The sequence below is a fragment of the Carcharhinus amblyrhynchos genome, chromosome 7 (genome assembly GCF_965287045.1).
Source record: "Carcharhinus amblyrhynchos chromosome 7, sCarAmb.v2.hapA, whole genome shotgun sequence".
Taxonomy (NCBI): Eukaryota; Metazoa; Chordata; class Chondrichthyes; order Carcharhiniformes; family Carcharhinidae; genus Carcharhinus; species Carcharhinus amblyrhynchos.
Window position 1 is genome coordinate 7,646,257 of NC_137330.1, and position 19,093 is coordinate 7,665,349.

Sequence of the window (19,093 nt, forward strand, 5' to 3'; positions counted from 1 at the left end):
CTGTTTGTGTGGAGTCTGCATGTTCCCCCCGTGTCTGCGTGGGTTTCCTCTGGGTGCTCTGGTTTCCTCCTACAGCCCTAAAGACGTGCGGGTTAGGGTGCATTGGCCGTGCTAAATTCTCCCTCAGTGTACCCGAACAGGCGCCAGAGTGTGGAGACTAGGAGATTTTCACAGTAACTTCATTGCAGTGTCAATGTAAGCCTACTTGTGACACTAATAAATAAAATATTAAAAACCTTCAGTTGTAATCTTCTGCAAATATTTATCCAGTTTTCTTGCATTGGTCTCTTTCCCAGCACCCTCATCTCACAAACAGCTGCAGAAAGAATATTTTCTCTATTTCTTTCCTTGTTCCTAATGAGTACCACATCGCTGATACTGTAGCTGGAGGAAATTTACTTTCTTTATAATTTTAAGAACAAGTACACAATTCTCTTTCAGTCTTCTGTGCCCCAATATAAATAGTCCTGTTTTTCTCAAGCCTCTGAAACTTAAGGGAAGGCAGTGACATAGTGGTTTTGTCAGCAGAGTAATCCAGAGACCCAAGGTAATGTTCCGGGGACTCGGGTTCAAATCCCATCACATCAGGTGGTGAAATTTGAATTCAATAAAATATCTGAAAATTAAAAGTCGAATGATGGCCATGAAATCATTGTCGATTGTTGGAAAAACGCATCTGGTTCACTAACGTCCTTAGCTGGTCTGGTTTACACTTGACTCCAGATCCACAGCAATGTGGTTGATTCGCAACTGTCCTCCAAGGGCAACTAGGGGTGGGCAATAAATGCTGGCCAGCCAGTGGTGCCCATGTCCCATGAAGGAATAACAAAAAAAATGCTCACCATGATGATACGTGTAGCAGTACAAAGGCAAGGGACATCACCATAACTTCATCAATGGGGACTTGTGGGGTAAACATGTGAGGTTACAAGAATAGGGCCTGGGTGGGATGCTCTGCTGTAGCGTTAGTGCAGACATGATGGGCGGAATGGCCTCCTTCTGCACTGTAGGGATTCTAAATCAGTTTTGCCCCTTGGTCTTGATGGGTGGCACAATGGTTAGCAGTGTTGCCTCACAGCACCAGGGACTCGGGTTCAATTCCATCTCAGGTGACTGTGGAATTTGCATGTTCTCCCCATGTTTGCATGGGTTTACTTTGGGTCGGATTGGTTACCAACACAGAATCACGTCCTTTCCTCTGCCTCCCAACCTGCATTGTCAGCTGAGATTGGTGGATGTAACCCATCAGCTTACACCAGAGCACGTCGACCACACTTTGTGCTTGTGTGTGACTTCAGTCACCAGGACACCGAATTCGGCGATACTTATTTACAGTGTGGCATAAAGGCCAAGCATAATTAACCAACCTGGAAAAGAGATGTGTCATTGTCTGGCGCTTTCATCCCAGATCCAATTTGCCAAACCCCAGCTGTGCTTTAATATGAGCTTGTTTATTGCATTGGTGACCTAGTCTGGCCCCAGACAACAACCACAAAGAAGCACTGTTCTGCTGCAAGACGACTCAGTTATCAGATGTGGATTCTGCTTCTCTGCTTATTGCTTCATACAATGATTATCTGTTGGTGCATGCAGCTTCCATACACAAGTTACAGACATGGGTAAGGGCGTTAGTTCCTTACAAGATAAATCACACAAACAGCAAGCAACTAAACACTGCTGACACTCTGAACCATCAACTCATAGGTGGCCTTATTCGAAAAATGTTGAATATATTGAGCGTCTTGACAAATACATGAATAGGAAGGGAATAGATGGATATGGTCTCTGAAAGGGTAAGGGGTTTTAGTTCAGTTGGTGCAGGGCAGAAAGGCCTGTTCCTGTGCTGTAATTTTCTTTGCTCTTTGTTCTATCTTATTCAAATGCCTTTCTCTGTAGTTTCCTCTGCCCATAACCCTCCAAGAGCTTTGAATACTTGCAATTCTGGCCTCTTGATCCTTTCTGACTTCCGCTCCTCCAGCGTAGATGTCAGTTAGGTGCATTGACTGTGCTAAATTCTCCCTCAGTGTACCCGAACAGGTGCCGGAGTGTGGCGACTGGGGGAATTTTCACAATAACTTCTTGGCAGTGTTAATGTAAGCCTACCTGTGACACCAAAACTAAATGTAAAACCTTCAAACTGCCCTAATGTCTTTGGATAGGTATCATTTCTGTGCAGTGCCTTTTGGCTGCTTTACTATGTTAAAGGTTGTTCAGTTCTCCAATATAAGCATGTTTGATAGCAACACAGCAGCACACAGGCCAGGTTAGCAGGATTTCACTGCTCTGCATACCTGAGTGGGTCATCCAGACTAATACTTCAATGCAGTGAGGATTACACACTACAAAATGGCAAATTAATAATTTTTGGGGCTTTCAGAACTTGGCTCATCTATGAATTTCTGGACACACATTGATATGTCTGACTCTAGAATTCCAGAAGCCACTTCCTTCGGCACTCTTCTGTTATAACAGGCAGACAACTCGATATAAAGTCACACTAAAGCCCACATGGAATCCCAACAGTGCAGAAGGAGGCCATTGTACCCATTGAGCCTGTGCTGACAGCAATCATGGGCGGCACGGTAGCACAGTGGTTAGCACTGCTGCTTCACAGCTCCAGGGACCTGGGTTCGATCCCTGGCTTGGGTCACTGTCTGTGTGGAGTCTGCACGTTCTCCTTGGACTGTGGGAGGAAACCCACACAGACACAAAGATGTGCGGATTAGGTTGACTGGCCATGATAAAATTGCCCCTTAGTGTTCTGAGGTGTATAGGTTAGAGGGATTAGTGGGTAAAATATGTAGGAATATAGGAATAGGGGCCTGGCTGGGATTGTGGTCGGTGCAGACTTGATGGGCCGAATAGCCTCCTTCTGCACTGCAGGATTTCTATGATTCCAACAATCCCACCCAGACCCTATTCCTGTAAACATCCCCCCGCCCCCATATTTACTCTAACTAGCCCTGCTGACATTAAGGGACGATTTAATATGGCCAATCAATCTAACCCACACATCTTTGGACTGTGGGAGGAAACCGAAGCACCCAAGGTAAACCCACACAAACATGAAGAGAATGTGCAAATTCCACACAATCACCCGAGACAGGAATTGAACCCGGGTCCCTGGTGCTGTGAGGCAACACTGCTAACCAATGTGCCCACATGCCACCCAGAAGACCAAGGGGCAAAATTGACTTAGAATCCCTACAGTGCAGAAGAAGGCCATTCAGCCCATCACGTCTGCACTAACTCTACAGCAGAGCATCCCACCCAGGCCCTAATCTCATAACCTCACATGTTTACCAACCCTCTTCCCCTGCACACGTTTTGGGACACTAAGAGGCAATTTAGCATTGCCAGTCCACCTAACGTGCACACCTTTGGACTGTGGGAGGAAACCAGAGCCACAGAACAATGTTAAACCACAAATTTTGTCATCTTTGGGATGAGGAACCAGCAACTCATTTCGAAAGAATGTTTCAATCTTTGAAATTCTGGAAAGATTAATTTGCACGGACCAATCTTTTTCTGTGTTCCACCATGTCTCACATTTATATTATTCTTGCACTTTATCCCTCTCTCAAGTGAGAGGTACTTGAGTGCAGAATGTATTGTTTGACAAGGAGGAGAACTTTCAATTATTTGGATGAATGTCTTCCAGTTAAAGACACTCCATTAATGGTGGAAAATAGCTTTGATTCCATGATTAACTTGTGAAGGGTTTTAAATATCGATATTTTAACTTGTAGCCTGTTTTTGGTCTTCTCTCCCCCTGTGCTGGGTCTTCACCTATCTACGTTCTTGTCTTAAAGGTCTGGAAAGTCCTGAAGGAATAGCCGTTGATCACCTGGGCCGCAATATCTTCTGGACAGACTCGGGCCTGGACAGAATTGAAGTGGCCAAAATGGACGGAGATCAGAGACGGGTGCTTTTTGCCGATGACCTGGTGAACCCAAGGGCAATTGTTGCGGATCCTGTCAACGGGTACGTACTAAAATGAGAGTTCAACTTTCACTACGAATGTTTCTTTAAGCCTCGTATGAGGAAGAAAGAATTTACCCTCCCACACATTCCACTTCCTTAGAACGTCCCGAAGCATTTCACAGACAATGACGTGCAGTTACTGTTCTAATGTGGTGACCAGCAGAACCCGATGAACCCCCAACAAACTTGGTTCAAATCCCCTAGCTGCCACTGGGAGCTTTTAAAATATTTTGTTTTGATAATGACGTTTACTTGGAAAGATTTTCCAGGGTGTGGAGAAAAATGGAGTGGGGTGGGACTAATTGGATAGTTCTTAGAAACAGCTTGCACAGGCACCAATGTCCTTCCCCTGTGAGTAATGATTCCATAAAGGTTCAAGTGACTTGCTGACTCCAGCTCCTGTAAGGTAACAAACATGACATTTCTATCAGTTTACATTAAATATTAACCCGATAGTCGTAAGCGTTAAATTTACAACTTTACCTTGAAGACTTGAGAGGCAGAGAATGTGGCGACTAGGAGATTTTTCACAGTAACGTCATTGCAGTGTTACTGTAAGGCTATTTGTGACACTGATAAATAAATATGAATCACTGAATGGCCATATAATGATCACGAAGCTGTTGGATTGCTGTATAAATCCAATTTATTCATTAGTGTCCTGTAGGAAGAGGGAAGTTCCATCCTTTGGGCCTGTATGTGATTCCTGTCCCACGCCAATATAGTTGACTATTAATTGAAATGCCACAGCAAGCCACTCTGTCAGCTCAAACCACGAGTGTGGATCAAGAAGGCAACTCACAGTCACCTCCTGGCTGTGGGGGATGGGCAATAAACAACTGAATTTGCCAGCAGCACCCACATCCTCATCATGAATAAAAAATATAACTTCTCTGCACGGCGTTCCATTGAACACCGTTTGTTCCACTTGTAGAGGTTTAATGGAACACATTTTCCTGGACTATGATCTCTTTCTCTGTTCTGTTGGCTAATTGTGGTATGGTAGCAAAGTGGTTAGCACTGCTGCCTCACAGCACCGGGGACCCCGGTTTGCTTCCTGGCTTGGTTGCTGTCTGTGTGGAGTCTGTACATTCTCCCCGTGTCTGCGTGGGTTTCCTCCGGGTGCTCCGGTTTCCTCCCACAGTCCAAAGATATGCAGGTTAGGTGCATTGGCCATGCTAAATTCTCACTCAGCGTACCCGAGCAGGCGCCAGAGTGTGGCGACTAGGGGAATTTCACAGTAACTTCATTGCAGTGTTAATGTAAGCCTACTTGTGACAATAATAAACTTGGGCCGTGTTTCATTAAACGTAAATCGGAAATCGGATGCCTGTGTGTGGCCATTTGGTTCGCAGCTCCCAAGTGCATCCCACAATGTATTCGAGTCACACATATGTGGTGCATGCCAAGCTGCGTGCAGTTGGCCCTTTCCGTATTCTGAGCCTTTGGCTCTGATTTTTGAACTATTGAAAAGCAGTCATGTTGATCGCAGCTCCGTTTTTGTATAACATGTAAAAAGAAAAGTTTGCAAGCATTAATGCAATAAATTGTTACCGAGAGGTGGGAGCAGTTGCAAGCTGAATGAGGAAATCAGGAAGAACTGGTAGTTGGTAACACAAGGAATGTATCGTGTTTCTGGTTCACATCAGTTGGTGCCCGAGTTAGCACTGGTTAAGCGCCAGAGCACAGGATCTTGTGAATGCAGTGTTAATTCAGAATTAGGAGCCTATTGAGATGGGCAAGATTCCTAGGCTAATTTTCTTTTATAAAAACCACACTGAATGTGTAACATCTATGTAGAGTCACTACAGTGCACAAGGAGGCCATTTGGCCCATTGAGCCAGCACCGAATACAACTCCATCCAGGTTCCATTTGCGTAACTCCATATATTTACCCTACTAGACTCCATGACATTAAGGGGCAATTTATCATGGCCAATCCACCTAACCCACACATCTTTGGCAGAAACCGGAGCACGCGGAGGAAACCCATGCAGACATGGAGAATGCACAAATTCTACATAGGCAGTGACCCAAGCCAGGAATTGAACCTGGGTCACTTGTGCTGTGAGGCAGCAGTGCTAATCATTATGCCATCGTGCTGATGTGTTATGTTATAACTGATATTGTGTTTTGTATTTTCTGGTGTACGGAGAGAAGACTTATTAGAATGCACCAAGGATGATTTTGATTTGATCTATTATTGTCACATATACTGGGATAAAGTGAAAAGTATTGTTTCTTGCGCACTGTACAGATGAAACATACCATTCATAGAGTACATAGGGGAGAAGAAAAGGAGAGGGTGCAGAATGTACAGTCATCTCTTGAGTGTAGAGAAAGATCAACTAGGTATGTCCATTCAACTGTCTAAAGGCAGCAGGGAAGAAGCTATTCTTGAGTCGGTTGTATGTGATTTCAGACTTTTGTATCTTGTACCCGATGGAAGAGAGAATGTCCGGGGTGCCATGGGGCCCTTGATTACGCTGGTGGCTTTGCCAAGTCAGCAGGAAGTGCAGACTGAGTTGATGGATGGGAGGCTGGTTTTGTGTGAAGGATTGGGCTACGTTCACAACTTTGTATAGTTTCTTGCGTTCTTGGTCAGAGCAGGAGCCCATACCGAGCTGTGATACATCCAGAAAGAATGCTTTCTATGGTGCATCTGTAAAAGTTGCTGAGTTGTAGCAGACATGCCAAATTTCCTTAGCCTCCTGAGAAAGTAGAGGCACTGGTGGGGCTTTCGTAACTATAGCATCAGCATGGAGGGACCAGGACAGGTGGTCGGTTGGTGGAATTCAGATATGTGGAGATACTGGGATTGTGCTTCTTGGATCAAGGGGAAATTTAATTGTAATTTCAAAGTTGAAGATTTTCAATAGTAAGGAGGATCAGTAACCAGAGGGCACAGATTTTAAGGTAATCCGATCTTCACAGTTTTTTCATTGTGCAGCTGGAACTACTTACCAATTGCTTTCTTTCAGTAACCTGTACTGGACAGATTGGAATAGAGCTGCTCCCAAAATTGAGACCTCCTACATGGATGGAACTAACAGACGGATCCTTGTGAAAGATGACCTTGGCCTTCCTAATGGCTTGACCTATGACCCGTACAGTGCATTGTTGTGCTGGGCTGATGCAGGTATGTTAAACCTAGATGGTTTTTCTAATCACAAAGTTTAAAGTGTGATTTGTCAAGTTAATATTTGGGTGCCTTATCTCATGATCTCCATTGGCTCAGAGCTAATATGTTAGGATGGTGTAGTGGCACGGTGATTAGCTCTGCTGCCTCACAATGCCAGGAACCCATGTTCAATTCTGACCTTGGATGTGTGGAGTGTGCACATTCTCCCCCCATCTACGTGGGTTTTCTCTGGGTGCTCTGGTTTCCTCCCACAGTCCAAAAATGTTTGGTTAGATCGATTGGCCAAGCTAAATTGCTCCTTTAGGGGGACTTGCAGGATAAATACGTGGGGTTACGTGGATAGGGCCCTGGGTGGGTGCAGGCTGGGTAGGGCCAAATGGCCTCCCTGTGTGTGGCAGGGATTCTTGTGATAAAAGCTGGCGTCCAAGCATCAGAACCTGCAATGATGCACCAGGGAGAGAGAAAATTATCTGGATGCTTTATTCCAGGAGGCAGGTGCAACCCTTACACTCGGTACTTCAAACTTGGTTGTGGTCAGGGACAGGTGGCTGTGACTATGAGAGGCAGACGTGGAAATCCAGACGATGGCAATGGAGGAGCTTCCGTCCTTGAAATTGTCCAAGAGCCTCAGTGTTGGAGAGCAGAGACGGCTGCAAGGAGTATTGAAGTGCAGGAACTAAAAAGAAATATAGTTACAGTCGGGAACAGTATAGCTGGGGGGAGCAGGGTAGAGAATTTTCTCTGCAGATCAGAGGGAGAGTCCCAAAGGCTGCGTTGTCTGCCCAGGTTAAGGACATCTTCCTGGAACTCGCAGAGGAGGTCCATGAGGTTGCCAACAACATAGGCAGGAATAAGGAAGAGGTTCTGCTGAAGGAGTACAAGCAGTTAAGGACTAAATCACAAAGCAGAATCACAAAAGGAATTTCTGGATTATTACCTGAGCCACAAACTAACTGGCATTGGATAAATAAGGCCAGGGAGTTAAATGCGTGATCCCAGGGTCGGTGTGGGAGAAATGTGAGCCGTGCCGGGGAAAGCGGGGTCCTGTCCACGCTAGGGAAAGCACCGAAATAAAGAAATGCTGCCAATCTCTCAGCTCATCTCTGTTCCTGAAACCCTCATCTGTGTCTTTGTTGATTTTGGACACAGCAATGTCGGTGCTCTCTTGACCAGCCTCTCCTCTTCCATCCTCCATAAATTTGAGTGTACCCAAAGCTCTGCTGCCTGTATTGTAACCTGTACCCCATCCCGGCCATCCATTTTCCTTGGGCTCACTGTCCTACATCTGGTCCTGGTGCAGAACTGCCAAACCTTCCCCCCACCCTCCCTGAGCAACACATGGCGTGGGTTTGCCATCAGTGGGACCAGCAGATCCTGCCAAGGGGACTGCCTGGAAACTTTCGGCCTACATCCTTAACCTCATCCGAGCCCTGCTACACTTTGAGGTCTTTGTGCTCGTCTAACTCTTGCATCTTGTACAATCCTAATTTCCATCTCTGCGCTATTGGTGTCCATGCTTGCTGTGCCACGCCCGGAGGTTTCCAATTTCCCTATCCAAACCTTTCTCTGTCTCCTTTCCTACTTTAAGATGCTCCTTAGCACCTATCTTTTTGACAAAGTGTTGATAGATCTAATATCCTCACGTTTTATTTTGTCTGAAGTGCTTTGGGCTTTAGCTACATTAAACGTACTGTATAAGATACCATCATTCATTGTCAGCTCCACAAACAGAAACAAAGCCTACATCTCGGTCTTTTCCTCTTCTGTGGGAAACTTTAGATAAAGCTGATTTCATTCTTTCTGAGCAAGTGATTTTCAAGCGCACTCTGCAGATGATCGATTGGCCGGTTACGGCCGGAGAGGGATTTGAACACAAAAGTGGAGAGAATTTCCTATTGGTTCCTAATCTAGCAACATGTTCAACGTCAGCCAATGAGCATAGGGTTACAGAGAAGTAAAGTCTGCATGGGTTTCCTCCCACAGTCCAAAGATGTGCAGGTTAGGTGGATTGGCCAGGCTAAATTACACCTGAGTGTCAAGGAGATTAGCTAGGGTAAATGCATGGTGGTTATGGGGATGGTGCCTGGTTGGTGCAGACTTGATGGGCCGAATGGCCTCCTTCTGCACTGTGGGATTCTATGATTCTGATAAATCAATGAATGATACTCTGTTCTCAGCATCCTGTGTGTCAGTGTTGTTAAAGCACTATAACCCAGTCTGGCAGACATCCCAGAGCAGCAACATGTGTGCAGTAAAATATCCAAGTGTTTCCTGGAGGAATGAGGAACAGTTACCTTCTAGTTCCAACAATACTTGTAAAAGAATAACCTAAAGATGTATTCACATCATGCTGAAGCTGCTGTGTTGTTGGGCATGTGTTAAAGTTCCAATTCATCATTCCCGATGTGGTAAACTGATTTAATGCGATTGATTTTTAACATTTCCCTTTGGAGGTTTCCCAGGATTTAACTTTAATAAATTCTCTAAGTGTAGCTTGCTTGATTAATAATTAATTCAATTTCCTTAAACGTGCTGCCAAAGCTGCCTGTGGACCATATTTCTGATCCGTAATGGATTACAGCTTCCAAACAAACTGCTGGTAAGGCTCTCCCTCTCCTTTCTCTCTCCCTCTCCTTTCTCTCTCCCTCTCCCTCTCCCTCTCCTTTCTCTCTCTCTCTCTCCCTCACCCTCTCCTTTCTCTCTCTCTCTCCCTCTCCCTCTCCTTTCTCTCTCTCTCTCCCTCTCCCTCTCCTTTCTCTCTCTCTCTCCCTCTCCCTCTCCTTTCCCTCTCTCTCTCTCTCCCTCTCCCTCTCCTCTCTCTCTCTCTCTCCCTCTCCCTCTCCTCTCTCTCTCTCTCTCCCTCTCCCTCTCCTTTCTCTCTCTCTCTCCCTCTCCCTCTCCTTTCTCTCTCTCTCTCCCTCTCCCTCTCCTTTCTCTCTCTCTCTCCCTCTCCCTCTCCTTTCTCTCTCTCTCTCCCTCTCCCTCTCCTTTCTCTCTCTCTCTCCCTCTCCCTCTCCTTTCTCTCTCTCTCTCCCTCTCCCTCTCCTTTCTCTCTCTCTCTCCCTCTCCCTCTCCTTTCTCTCTCTCTCTCCCTCTCCCTCTCCTTTCTCTCTCTCTCTCCCTCTCCCTCTCCTTTCTCTCTCTCTCTCCCTCTCCCTCTCCTTTCTCTCTCTCTCTCTCCCTCTCCCTCTCCTTTCTCTCTCTCTCTCCCTCTCCCTCTCCTTTCTCTCTCTCTCTCCCTCTCCCTCTCCTTTCTCTCTCCCTCTCCCTTCCCTCTCCCTCTCCCTCCTCTCTCCCTCTCCCTCTCCCTTCTCTCTCCCTCTCCCTCTCCTTTCTCTCTCCCTCTCCCTCTCCTTTCTCTCTCTCTCTCCCTCTCCTTTCTCTCTCCCTCTCCCTCTCCTTTCTCTCTCCCTCTCCCTCTCCTTTCTCTCTCCCTCTCCCTCTCCTTTCTCTCTCCCTCTCCCTCTCCTTTCTCTCTCCCTCTCCTTTCTCTCTCCCTCTCCCTCTCCCTTCTCTCTCCCTCTCCCTCTCCTTTCTCTCTCTCTCTCTCTCTCTGCCAAGTTCTTCCACGGTGAGGTTTATCACTGTTTCATTCTGTGCAGGAACGCAGCGGCTGGAATGTATGAATCCAAATCACACTGGACGCAGGAGGGTCCTTGACGGCGTCCGTTATCCCTTTGGGATTGCAAGTTATGGAAGGAATTTGTACTATACAGACTGGAAGAGGTACAGTTTCTATTTCAATGAGATTTTCTGAGATTGTATTCTATATTACTCAGAATAAAGAAGCCATTGGGCCCATCAGTTCGATACAAGTATTTGTGCTCCATGCAAAGTTCTTCACATCCATCCATACCCTATCAGAATTCCCTTCTTCCTTATGTATTTACCTAGCTTCTACCTAAGCACATCCAACTTACTCACCTCAGTTACTCTGTATTAATGAGTTCCACCACTCTCGGGGTAGAGATGTTTCTCCTCAATTCCATATAGAAACTAAAAGCAGGAGTAGGCCAGGAATCGGCCTGGTAAACCTTCGCTGTACCCTTGCTATAGCAAGGACATCCGTCCTCAGACAAAGACATCAAAACTGCACACAATTCCCCAGGTGTGGCCTCACCAACCCATCCCTTTTGGATTTATTAGTGACGATCGTGTTTATGGCCCCAGGCTTTGAACTCATCCATATGTTGAAGTGTTCTTTTTAATATCTGACCTTACTTAACCTTTTCATAATTTTGTAGACCTTAACCGGGTCGCCTTTTAGTCTCCTCTCACATGTTGGTGCCAACATGGCAAAGATTCAACTTCAGCTGGGCTCCACAATGCCAAATGTTTAACCGTTCTTTAACTGTCTGTGTTCATGAAGGGACTCTGTCATAGCTGTGGACCGTATCATTCGACAAAAGAGTGACGAACACCAGCCATCCAAGCGATCCCGCCTCTATGGAATAACCACAGCTTACTCTCGCTGTCCGCCAGGTAACGCACCTTGCGCTGAGCACTGCTTCAGTTCTTGTATCTGTTGAATTTGTGCAGCCCCTGGGTGACTGAGTGGGTCTTTGTGGGCCTTACAACACTGAGTGGTCTTTGAGGATGTTTTAGATTAGGGTCACTGCTGCCTGTGACACCTTCATGGAGACTGCTTTTATGTGGAAGTGGAATTGGTCCTTGTGTCCCAGTGTGCACCACGTTCCATCCACCCATTGCTCCCCTGCTCACTGTCCTCTACTCTAGGGCCAGATTGTTATGGCCATTCACGCTGCTCGGATTTTCCAATCCTGCTGCAATGGACAGAGATTTAGCTGGTCTCCAAATTCAGGGGCACAGTGATTAGCACTGCCGCCTCACAGCTCCAGGGACCCAGGTTCAAGTCTGGCTTGGGTCGCTGCCTGTGCGGAGTCTGCACATTCTCCCCATTTCTGTGTGGGTTTCCTCTGGGTGCTCCAGTTTCCTCCCACAGTCCAAAGATGCGCATGTTAGGTGGATTGACCATGTTAAACTATCCCTTAGTGTCAGAGGGATTAGCTGGGGTAAATGAATAGGGCATGGAGATAAGCTCTGGTTGGGATTATGGTTGGTGCAGAATCAGTGAACCGAACAGCCTCCTTCTGCGCTGTAGGGATTCTTTGATTCTCTGACTCTACTGCAGTGGGAGCATGATCATAGAATCATAGAAAGCCTACAGTGCAGAAAGAGGCCCTTCAGCCCATCGAGTCTGCACCGACCACAATCCCACCCAGGCCCTACCCCCATATCCCACTAACCCCTCTAACCTACGCATCTCAGGACACTGAGGGGCAATTTTAGCCTAGCCAATCAATCTAGCCCACACATCTTTGGACTGTGGGAGGAAACCGGAGCACCCGGAGGAAACCCACGCAGACACGGGGAGAATGTGCTGACTCCGCATAGACAGTGACCCAAGCCGGGAATCGAACCCAGGTCCCTGGAGCTGTGAAGCAGCAGTGATAACCACTGTGCTACCGTGCCACCCTAGGACTTTTAAGCGGTGCTTTGAATTTAAAATTTTCACCCTCCACATTTAAAACTTCCCGTGGCCTCACCTCCTCCTTATCAATGTCACATCCTCCAGCCCCTACAACTCGCTGAGTTACCTTGCTTTCTTTTTCAGCTATTCCTGTGTTACGTTTTCCAATTTAATGTGTAGGGTCACAGCCAGATGACCTTCCTACCGTCTATCGTCCCATTTATCCGGGCTGGGGGTTGGCACTGTTACCCATCAGTGGCTGGGTTCTCTCCTAGCCAACAAGTGGGGCTAAAACCCAGGGCGTTTGAGCGAAGGGGCTGGAGAGCTACCTTTTTTCTTATGTTCACTGAGCCACTCCCTAACTCTCTCCAATACCCGCACCCTTCCAAACCTGGCCTCTTGCCCATACCTCCATCATTGGTGACTGTGTCTTCTGGTGGTTAGATACTAAGGTCTGAATTTCCACCCTGTCCCCCCAAGATGATGCCCAAAAACCCTCTGGTAAGTGACAGATTTTGACTGATAATGTTCCTTGCAATGTTAAAGAATTGCATTTAAATACTGCCTTTTATTACCACAAGTGCTTTAAAGCCAATTAAGAAGTGTAGCCGCTGTTGTAATGTTGGAAACCAATTTGTGCACAGCAAGCTCCCATTATCAGCAATGTGATATTGACCAGATAACCTGTTTTGTGATGTTGATTGAGGGATAAATACTGGCCAGGACCCTGGGGTGAGAAAACTCCTCTGCCTTTCTTTAAAATATGGCCAAGGGATCTTTTACATCCATCCATACGGGGGAGGCAGATGGGGCCTCCATTTAATGCCTCATCGAAATAGAGTGTCATCCTTGATAATTGTGCTTAAAGTCCTGGAGTGGGGCTTGAACCTATAAACTTCTAGACTTGGAGATGTGAGTGCTGCCCCGTGGACCACAGCTAACGATGACCTAGTGGTGCTATCGCTAGACTATTAATGCAGAAACTCAGCAATGGTCTGGGGGACCCGGGTTCGAATCCCGGCACGGCAGCTGGTGGAATTTGAACTCAATAAAAAAAATCTGAAATTAAGCATTTACTGATGGCCATGAACCCATTGTCGGAAAAACCCATCTGGTTCGCTAATGTCCTTTAGGGAAGGAAATCTGCCGTCCTTACCTGGTCTGACCGACATGTGACTCCAGAGCCACACAGCAATGTGGTTGTCTCTCAATCGCTGCTGGGCAACTAGGGTTGGATGACATATGCTGGCCAGCCAGTCAGCGACGCCCATGTCCCACGAATGAATGAATGATGGCTGACACACCCATCGCTGTATAAATTGCTGTATGTTGGCTGGTGAGGAAAGAGACGCGGTGCGATTTCAACAATGTCTGTTTGCCTTTGCTTTAATAGGACAGAACCACTGTGCTGTAAATAATGGAGGCTGCTCTCATCTATGTCTGGCAACACCCTTGAGTTGGTCCTGCCGCTGTCCTGATGCTTCAGTGGGGATCAGCTGTACAGAAATAAACTAACAGCCAAGTATTTCAGGGAGTTCCTGTCACAATCAATGTCAACCTCTTCCTCAAAAGTCAAATTCTGTCGGGGAAAACCTTTGAATTTTTAAAACGTCATTTTAATAACTTTTTTTAGTTACGGTTTTTAAATTTTTTATTTTAATTTTTATTCACTTTTATTAAGAAAAAAATTACAACTGTAAATACTTTTCTTTATGGTTCACTAAATTGTACTGCAAGTAATGTCCAGTTTAAAGAGTTATGGTGCTTCAGTGTACTGTTCCTTCACCACGAATGAAGCTAACACATCAGGTATTATGTTATGCTTTGTACAGCTATGCAACATATATCAAATAAAATAGAACTTTTTATACATATTTATATATATTTTTTCCATCTTGGCAGTACCACCCCCGCCCCTCACAGTATAGGAGGTGATTCAAGTCCGGGTGCAGTGGCACAGAAGACAGGCTCTCCACCGTTAACCGCGAGATGACTAGAGATCTTTTGCTGCTTTTTCGGATTTGAGTGTCACCGGTCAGGCCAGCATCTATAACCCGTCGCTAATTCTCAAGAAGCCGATGGTGAGCTACACTCAGGTGCTCCCCGCAGTGCTGTTGGGTAGGATTTTCCAGCACGTCACCAATGATGCTGGGAGTCTGAACCTTCTAAGTGATGGTTTTCCCGTAGTATTATTGTTCTTGTCAGTCTTGGGCTGCAGTGATCACGGGGCAGTAAGGTCCATTTGAAGTAAGCTTGTAGATTAGTTGACTAGCACCGCTGCCTTCACAGTGCCAGGGACCCAGCTTCGATCCCCGGCTTGAGTCACTGTCTGTGCGGAGTCTGCACCTTTTTCCCCCCTGTGTCTGCGTGGATTTCCTCTGGGTGCTCCGGTTTCCTCCCACAGTCTGAAAGACGTGCTGGTTAGGTGCATTGGCTGTGCTAAATTCTCCCTCGGTGTACCCGAACGGGTGCTGGAGGGTGGCAACTGGGGGATTTTCACAGTAACTTCATTGCAGTGTTGATGTAAGCCTACTTGTGACACTAACTTAAGAGTTTCTGTGAGACCCCAGCTGAAGTGATAGGGACTTGAAGGGAGTGCAGGAATTGAGAAATGTGGGATTCACAAATCTCCAAAGCCGGCAGCACAAGGCTGTTATTTAAAAAAAAACACACGTGATTGTGAGCTTAAGTGTAGCAAACAAAAGCAAGGAAGCTTTCATGATAAATCAGTACCTGGGTCTCAGCTTGAAGTCTTGTCTGCAGTTCTGGGCACTCCATTATACAGAGGCTGTCAAAGCCTTGCCAAGGATGGATAGCAGATTTCCTGTCACGGTTACAGGATAGGGGGGGACCTGCTGTCATGTGGAGAACCTGCAGATGCCGAGGTTGTTCTCTTACGAGCAGAGGTGGCGAAGGCAGACCTGATGCAGGCATCCGAAATCATGGATTAGTTTTGCTAGAATAAATAAAAAGGAAGTGTTACTGGTGGCCCACGGACTAGTAAACCAAGGACAAAGGAACCAGAGGCGACTTTTTAGTTTAAACGTTTAGTTGTGATCTGAAATGTCTGGAAGGGTAATAGAGGCAGATTCTGTAGTGACGTATAAAAGTGAATTTGGATCGATACCTAAGAAGAACGAAAGAAACAGCTACGAGGAAAGAGCAGGTTTGTGGAATTAATTGGATAGCTCTTCCAAAGAGCCAGCACAGATATGGTGGGTCCAATGGCTGACCTCTGTGTTGTCTTATTCTGAGAATGATAGCTGGATCCCCAGAGAATAAAGAGAGTTTATTTTTATTTTCCATTATTTAAACGTACCTTCATAAAAGTTGCCGGGAAAGTGGTTTAGTTTAGTTTGTTTATTTGTGCCACAAGTAGGCTTGCATCAAAACCACAGTGAAGTTACTGTGAAAATCCCCTAGTCGCCACACTCCAGTGCCTGCTCATGTACAATGAGGGAAAATTTAGCAGCTAACCAGCACGTCTTTCGGACTGTGGGAGGAAACCGGAGCGCCTGGAGGAAACCCATGCCGATATGGGGAGAACGTGCAGACTCTACACAGTGACCCAAGCTGGGAATCGAACCCGGGCCCTGGCTCTGTGAGGCAGCAGTGCTAACCACTGTGCCACCATGCCACCCGGAGGCAGAGTGCGGCCTCCGAGGCAAGACAGGTATGCAAAATCGTCCCAGGGGAGCCGAGGACTGGAATTTTAGCTCTTCCTCCAAACTCAGCAAGGACCAGCAGCATAGACTGTGGTAACAGAGTGAGGAAGAAATGCTGAGCTGATTGGGAGTGATGGAATAGAATAGATCAGAGTGTGGTTTTGAATGCACAGATTTAGCTGGTGAGGTGATGGTCAAGTGGTATTATCGCTGAACTATTCATCCAGAAACTCAGCTCATGTTCTGGGGACCTGGATTCAAATCCCACCATGGCAACTGATGGAACTTGAATTTAATTTTAAAGATCTGGAATTAAGAATCTACTGATGACCATGAAACCATTGGTGATTGTCAGAAGAACCCATCTGGTTCACTAATGTCCTTTAGGGAAGGAAATCTGCTGCTCTTACCTGGTCTGGCCTACGTGTGACTCCAGAGTCACAGCAATGTGGTTGACTCTGAACTGCCCTCCAAGGGCAACTAGGGATGGGCAATAAATGCTGACACCCATGTCCCATGAATGAATTTTAAAAATTGACGTACTGCTGTAGCCATAGCGCTCAGGCCTCATTAGCCAGTTGGTGTATTCTTAGAAAAGGAATTTTCTGCTCACTTTCCCAATTTCTCTGCCTCCCCAATTTCCTGACTGGTTTAATACAGGGGTATAACATTTTCCTCACTCACTGCCAGGGTACAGAACAATGCAGATGATTTTACATGAACATCACAGATGAGGGCAACACCTGTGACATTGCCTCATGCTAGCTGCACAGATAGACATAGCAAAGACTCAGCCACTGATATCATTTATATAGACAATTAGCTTTTTCTTTTAATAATTCTATTAATTATGAAAGAAGTGGTTTATTCCATTCTGCCATGGCCACTCAGATCCTGCCCTTCTTACAGCCTTGATCCATATGTAGATGAAAGAGATGAACTTCAGAGGCAAGGTGAGAGTGATAACCCTGGGCATCAAGGCCGCATTTGACCGAGTGTTGCATCAAGGAGCCCTAGTGAAACTGGAATCAATGGAAATGAGAAGAAAATGGTTGTGGTTGCTGGTTCTCAAATGTCTCAGTTCCTAGGGTAGTGTCCTAGGCTCAAACATCTTCAGCTGCTTCAATGTCCTTCCCTCCGTCACGAGGTCAGAAGTGGGGATATTCACGGATGATTGCATCTTTCACGACTCCTCCAGGTACTGAAGCAGCCCTTGTCCACACGCAGTAAGACGCAGACAATATCCAGGCTTGGATTGACAAGAGACATTCATGCTGCACAAGTGCCAGCCAGTGACAACTCAAGAAGCTTAACACCATGCAGGGCAAAGCAGCCCACTTGACTGACACTCCATCCATTGTCTTAAACATTCACTCACCTTGATAGGACGTGATAGTTTTTCTCTGTCTTTCTCTCCAGAGCAAGGGACATGACCTTAAAATTCAAGTTGGCCTCTGTTAAGAATCAATTCTTCATGCACAAGGTAGTAAAACTCCAGAACTTCCTCTTCCAAAACACTGTTGAGGCTGGAGTTAATGAAAAAGCTCAACGCTGAGATTGACAAGATTTCAGTGGCGCCGAGGCAAGTGGATGGAGTTAGATACAATCAGCTATGGTCTAATTAAAACTGCATTAATCTATAAACCTTTGGTCAGTTTTGTGCTTGTGCCTGCTTGAAAGAGTTTGGCAGCAGATGACAGACACATCTGTAAAAAATTAAGCGCACAAGCAACTGCAAACTGGGTCTTTGTAAACTCTTTGGGTTTGCGTACTGCATAAGTAGACCCTGTTACTAGGGGTCAATCCCTGAGCGAGAGAGATCAATGGGAAGATATTTGTCTGTGTTCGTTTGTGCTCAGCGAGGTTTGTGTGTTGGTGCAATCTCCTCACAAATCTGAGATGCGCGGGCACTCCAACATTGCAAACCATGTTAACTGCCACCAGTTAAAATGGACACACACGTGTGATGGTTTTGGCTGATACTAATCCCCAGATATCCTCCAACATTTCAAAATCCCGCAGAATATTTCCTGCATGTTGTTCTTGTTTGCAGAGTGTAACTGGACTGCACAATGTGCTCAGAGGTTGAATATCAGTGAATTTCGATGAGGTACAGATTAAGTAATCCCACCAATTTTAAAGTTTCAAAATTTATTTATTGATATCACAGTTAAGGCTTATATTAACACTGTAATGAAGTTACTATGAAAACCCCCTAGTCACCACACTCTGGTGCCTTTTCGGGTACACTGAGGGACAATTTAGCACGGCCAATGCACCTAACCAGTACATCTTTCGGACTGTGGGAAGAAACTGGAGCACCCGGAGGAAACCCACGCAGACACGGGGAGGACGTGCAGACTTCACACAGACAGTGACCCGAGCTGGAAGTTGAACCCAGGTCCCTGCCTGTGAGGCAGCAGTGCTAACCACTCTGCCACCGTGCTGCAACTTTGAATTGTGAAACAGTCATTTCCCGCACTCTGTTACGAAACATTGAATCTGCATTGTTTTGGGGGGTTTAATTCCACTCAAAACTATCAAAATATAAATATTACGAGCACTCAGTTTAGTCTCTCTGGTTGTGATTCACCTGCAATCTGTTGTGAATCAACAATTCACTATCTTGGTTATAGTCATACTGCACTCTGATGGATTTTACTCACTGATGTAACCTTTCTCTTGAAACAGTTGATGGCAATTCTTTGGACCATTCATTCAACCGCAGTCTGCTTCCAGATATCGGCTTTGACTTGTGTTTTTATTTCTGTCGAATTGCTGCTTCCGTAATGTGCCCCAGCTGTGGAGAGA

General features: G+C 46.0%; 1 protein-coding gene across 1 annotated transcript in view; it reads left to right on the plus strand.

Annotated features, from left to right (window-relative positions):
• nid1a (nidogen 1a) overlaps positions 1-14,487 on the plus strand; it is a 98,667-nt gene extending 84,180 nt beyond the window's left edge. The window contains exons 16-20 of the mRNA XM_080191873.1: positions 3,813-3,984; positions 6,966-7,123; positions 10,729-10,852; positions 11,496-11,608; positions 14,011-14,487. Of these exons, the coding sequence (XP_080047999.1) occupies positions 3,813-3,984; positions 6,966-7,123; positions 10,729-10,852; positions 11,496-11,608; positions 14,011-14,132 (689 nt within the window). The 3' untranslated portion in view covers positions 14,133-14,487. The remainder of the gene's footprint in view (positions 1-3,812; positions 3,985-6,965; positions 7,124-10,728; positions 10,853-11,495; positions 11,609-14,010) is intronic.
• The last annotated feature ends 4,606 nt before the right edge of the window (positions 14,488-19,093 follow it).